Source organism: Triticum dicoccoides, chromosome 6A, assembly GCF_002162155.2.
Source record: "Triticum dicoccoides isolate Atlit2015 ecotype Zavitan chromosome 6A, WEW_v2.0, whole genome shotgun sequence".
Classification (NCBI taxonomy): Eukaryota; Viridiplantae; Streptophyta; class Magnoliopsida; order Poales; family Poaceae; genus Triticum; species Triticum dicoccoides.
The window spans coordinates 33,231,840-33,237,416 of NC_041390.1; the positions used below are offsets into that span (position 1 = coordinate 33,231,840).

At 44.8% G+C, this 5,577-nt stretch overlaps 1 protein-coding gene across 1 annotated transcript; it reads left to right on the forward strand.

The window, feature by feature from the left end:
• Positions 1 to 947: 947 nt before the first annotated feature.
• LOC119315568 lies at positions 948 to 4,032 on the forward strand. Its single transcript, XM_037590138.1, has 2 exons — positions 948 to 2,030; positions 3,754 to 4,032. The coding sequence occupies exon 1, from the start codon at positions 948 to 950 to the stop codon at positions 1,650 to 1,652; it is 705 nt and encodes a 234-aa protein (XP_037446035.1). The 3' UTR covers positions 1,653 to 2,030; positions 3,754 to 4,032.
• The last annotated feature ends 1,545 nt before the right edge of the window (positions 4,033 to 5,577 follow it).

Consider the following 5,577-nt stretch of genomic DNA (forward strand, 5'->3'; position numbering starts at 1 on the left):
CCCAACTTTTTAATACCGGTTGGTGACACCAACCGGTACTAAAGGGCTCCCTGCCCCCGAAGCTGGCTCGTGCCACGTGGTTGCCTTTTAGCACCGGTTCATGCTGAACCGGTACTAAAGAGGGGGGGCTTTAGTGCCTACACTTTAGCACCGGTTACCAAACCGGCACTAAAAACCCTTACGAACCGGTGCTATTGGTAAAAACAAAATTGATACTAAGAAAAATGCTATTTTCAAAAGCATTTTGAAGTGATGATTTTGTTTCTTACCTTGACTTTCGCGTATGTCATTTCGTGATGAAATGTGCCAAGCATACAAAACATTTGTTAAAGTTTCTATTTTACTGCTCATCCCGAGGTCATTTGATCTCGGGAGCAGAAGAGGACTTTCGAAGAGTTACACACTACAGTCAAAGATCCAGGCAAGTGAGGTGGACAACTTTGTTTAGCATTCGTTCATGTCCAGCGGGATTCGAAAGCAAGATGTGCCCTGAAAATTGACGCGAAAATAGTAGATACGCAAATGTGGCTAGTATTTTCCTCGGAAGCGAAATTAGGCCATGCCCTAATTTTTTCTGAAAGGAAACCACAAATATTAAGTAATTGGGGTCTTGGATTTGAAAACTCGCTAAAATCACAAGCACAAAAGAAAAGAAAAAGGGCAAAAAAATTTAGGGGTAAGAAAGAGGGCAAATGCGTTTCTGTAGAGGAAGAGAGAGAGAGAGAAAGAAAGGGTCAAATGCGCGTGTGCTTTGTATGGGCTTGTGGGCCACGTTAATGTCTACAACGAGAGACATGGTGTGTTCGTGGGCTCTCTTCCAGTGGGCTTAATCAGTTTCCATCTCTCTCTCGCACTGGCAGCAGGTCCAGTGTCACCCACCTTTATTAGGTCACCCGCACTTCACTCCATGGCGTGGCGGCCGCCGCATAAGCTGTGAGGAGGGCGAGATGTTGCCGACGACGGCGGTGGCGGTGGCGCTGCCGCTGGACGACGACAACCTGCTCTCCGAGATCCTCCTCCGCCTCCCGCCGCTCCCGTCCTCCCTCCCCCGCGCCTTCGCCGTCTGCAGGCGCTGGCGCAGCCTCGCCTCCGACCCAGCCTTCTCCCGCCGCTTCCGCCTCCACCACCGCCGCAACCCTCCCCTCCTCGGCTTCATCCAGGCATGTGACGACCTCCCATCCTTCGAGCCTACTCTGGAGGCCCCAGACCGTGTTCCCCCCGGGCGCCTCTCCTTGCAGTCCGACCTCGACCACTTCCGTGTCCTCGGGTGCCGCCATGGCCTTGTGTTAATCCTCGACACGGCGAGGTTCCAGTTGCTGGTATGGGACCCCGTCACCGGCCACCAGCACCGCGTATCATCCATTCCCACGGGATTCGATGGGTTCAGATTTGTGACCTGCGGGGCGGTGCTCCGCGCTGCCCCCGGGGACGTCCACTTCCAGATCGTCTTGGTAACAGACGACCACGAGATGGAAGAATGGCGAGCGGTGGCCTGCGTTTACTCGTCGAAGACCGGGGCGTGGGGCAATCTCATCCTAACACCGATTCCATCCGGGACCTTGCTTTCTATTGATGTGTTGGGTGTGCGGTTGGGCATTCCCTTTACTGGATGCTTTATGGTACTTCGTCAAATATCCTCCAGTTTGATTTGAAGAGGGAGAGCCTGGCCCTGATACCGGTGCCAGTGAGTATGTTTGATTTTGAAGGCATCACACTCATGCGCGCAGAGGACGGTGAGCTGAGTTTACTCTCCTTGTCAGGCTTCACCGCCCAATTATGGAAGAGGAACACCATGTGTAACGGTGTTCCATCGTGGGGGATAGTAAAAACTATTGAATTGGACAAGCTACTTTCCCTGGATTCAGAGGAGTACGTAACCACACATGGCTTTCCTGAGGATAATAATTTGGTCGTCCTGCGGGTCGGTATCAGCACCATCTTCCCTGTCCAGATTGAGTCACTACAGTTCAGGAAAGTTACCGACAACAGCAAATGGTACTATTATCCATTTGAAAGTGTCTATGCTGCAGGTAATATCATGTCTTTGCACTGCCAGTATAACAAAACCAAGTTGCTCTTTGATAATGGGTTGATGGAATGCCTTTCACATCCTTTCATGTTAAGCTAACAATTTTAAGTAGTGCCGTGTCAATTATTCTTTTGCTTCTTGATATGATCTCTTCAGCACATAGCAGTTTTGTTCAATCCCAATGGTTGTGTGGTGGTGTTTATGTAATTCTTATGATTTAGAAACATATTAGTTTCTGATATCTAGTTTAGCTCATGCCACCACTTATGTTTCTGTGGCCAAGGTGGAAAATTCTTTATATTATAACTGAACTAAATTTCGTTGTTGTCTGCTTGTTGACATATGCAAGAACTGTATAATGGTAGTGCTAGAGCATGTAGATGCATTGCAGTTTTTCTCAACCAATGAGGTGATGTGCTGGCACCATTCTGTGTATTGTTGATAAATATGATGTCAAGTTGTTTTTAGTATTCTCATATTTTTATCAACATTACCCTTGGACAATGTGGTTGAATTCAGAGTTGGGAAAGTTTCTCATCGGTTTAGTGTGGCGGTTATGTTCTTTTCTACAAGTTGACATATATAACAGTTGGAGACAACTACTTGAAAAACTAGCTTGAAACAACTAAAATATCAAATAGATATATGTCCTATGTATGCACATCTAGAAGCTTAAAGCAAATTATTGTTCCATTCAGTATTGCTACCTCTGCTGATCTTGCTAATAATCTTAAATCCATAATAGCAAGTTGCTTTAAAATTTACAAGACTGTTTATTTTGTTAAATTTTAAGATAATCCTGGTCCTGCTGCAAGTGGTAAGTCCATTGTTTCCAAGAAAATATAATAAGTTGACTTCATTTTATATAGTCATGCAATATATTTGTTTAAATCTGAATAGCCATGATCGATTAGTCTCTGAGATCAGATGTGGCAAGAAACCTGAGGAAGTGGTAACCGTAGAAGTGGAAGACGTTAGAAGTGGAAGACGTGGCTCTACGAATTAACTGTCTTCCACTCTTTCTATCACTATTATTTGTTTATATTGTTATCTTTTTCGAATAATGCTGAGATGATTCCACTTTTTTAGTAGGAGAGTGGTTCTTCTACACCCACTCTCGGTGCACCCACGCAAGAAAACATTTCAAAACATTTAAAAAAAATCCGAAACTTCGTGGAAATGATCATCAACAAATGTTATGGGGGCTTGCAAAATTTGGTGGTCAAATAACATTCGAGGAGCTCTTTACAAAAAAGACAAAATCACTGAAAATTAGTCAAAATGTACGTGCACTGTTTGAGCAGATTTTGCAATTTTGTCTTTTTTGTAGAGCGCTTCTCGAATGTTATTTGACCACCAAACTTTGCAAGCCCTCATAACATTTGTTGATGATCATTTCCACGAAGTTTCAGATTTTTTCTAAATGTTTTGATATGTTTTCTTGCGTGGGTGCACCGAAAATGGGTGCAGTCACTACTTTCCCTTTTAGTAGTACAATCTTCACAATGGTGAAGCTGATAATTACTTTCTACTCCCTCCGTTCCAAATTACTCGTCGGAGAAATGGATGTATCTAGAACTTAAATACATCTAGATACATCCATACCTGCGACAAGTAATTCGGAACGGAGGGAGTAGATCACAAAGAACAGGTTATGCAACTTCATCTTTTTCATGGATGGACAGTACAAATCGGTTTGACTAATGACATCAATTGCTCTACAGGTATCTAGAATTGTGTTCCGGTTGCTGAGATGCAGGAATGGGCTTCTTTGCTGAAGGTTCTTTCATGTTGACAATTTCTCATGGAGATCGGCCATCTTTGTAGCTTGCACAAGTGGACCTGTATGAGTTAATATTTGACTTGGTCAACTTTCCCTTCCCCCTGTTACCTAATTTCTGGCCACAATTAGCCAACAGGCATGATGTGGATACATTGACCTGGTTTGATTAAGTAGTACTTGCTGTGTGGTTCATTTGCTATATGCTTTGGAAGCAAGCTTACCTGTGTGACGATCCTTGCTTACATTTTTGTCAGTGTTTATGTGCATCTTGTTGCTGCAATAAATAGTAAACATCATTGTGTGTGGTAGTCCATTTGAAATCTTTAAAAAGACAAATATTTAGAAACAGAGGGAGTGTGATTTTTGGTTGAGCAGGTAAGCATATCTTCTGCATGCAAGTCGACGTATCTAAAATGTTCTTTCGAAATAAAAAAATGTTGCTATCCTTTTTACTAACAGCTCGGTTACCAAATAGATTGCTTTTGTTAGTGTGGACTCTTCTCCTCTAGCATCTTAGCTGGCATTGCCGCCGGCTAGCCAGGACGTGAGATTGATATTGCAGGAGATAAATAGAGACTGGGGTAGGGACAAAGGTAAGATCGAAAAAGGGGATTTTTCACTCATTTGTTTCTTGCCGGTTCCGTCGTTATAGCTTGCCATCGTTATTCGCTTACGTCATTATTGTTGACATCCTTATAGGCCAGACACACATGATGCTTACAATTGGGTCCCGCCTAACTTAACACATGCTTCGCCGTCATTATTCGCGTACCTAACTCGGTGGCGCCCTTGCTCTCTTGTCTTCTCCTCTGATCTGGCTGTGTCACCACCTTCAGTTGTTACATTTCCTCGGTAGTTCTGCTTCAGTACATTGACATCGTCCCAAGTTGCCAGTTCTTGAGGAATACCAGCCCAGTTGATAAACCCGTGCGGTATAGCGGAATTCCCTTCCAGTCGCCGATCAAGAATTGCTTCAGGTCTGGGTTCTCCACACCTAACTCAGTGATTTCGGGACATGGAACACGGGATGGACAGCACTGCCACGCGGCAGTTCCAAGAGATATACCACTGAACCAAACAGCTACGGTCCAGAGTATTTGAATGCCAGCTTCAGACAAGGCCTGTTCACCGCTGAACATTACCTTCTCACCCACTTGAATGTGTTAAGTTAGGCTGCAGACTTTGGCTCATGAATGTTCGATTACACTTGCCTGCCTGGTGCTATCTATCACTGCATAGCAAGCCTTTCGACCAGCAATAGCCGCAATGGGAGTTGCAGTTTTATCTATTCTGGTTTTATTTGTTGATAGTCAGCAAATGGTAAAGTAATCTCTGATGTGCTGTTTATGGTGTGCAAATACAAATATAAGTGTAAAGCCAGCAGAGCCCCCCACTCATATGCTGCAGCAACAGCACCCGATGCGAGGATGGTACTGGACGGCCAGTCGGAGCTCCTCACAGCCAGTGGCGGAGCTTGGGCTGATTTTATGAAGGGGCAAATGGGCTGGAGGGGCAAGAAATATGAGTTTAGGCTGATTTTAACTGGGCATATGGGCTGAATACTAGGGGATATATGCTAGTTTTCTCATGGGCTGGGGGGGCAATGGCCCAGGTTGCTCTCCACTAAGCTCCGCCACTGCTCACAGCTCTTCTGTCCCATCAGCGAAATCCTCATCTAGTCAGGCGCATACAGCTGTTAGGACAACTCCAACGCGGTTCATCAAAACACCCATAAATATCCGGACTGCACTGTCCGGATACTTTT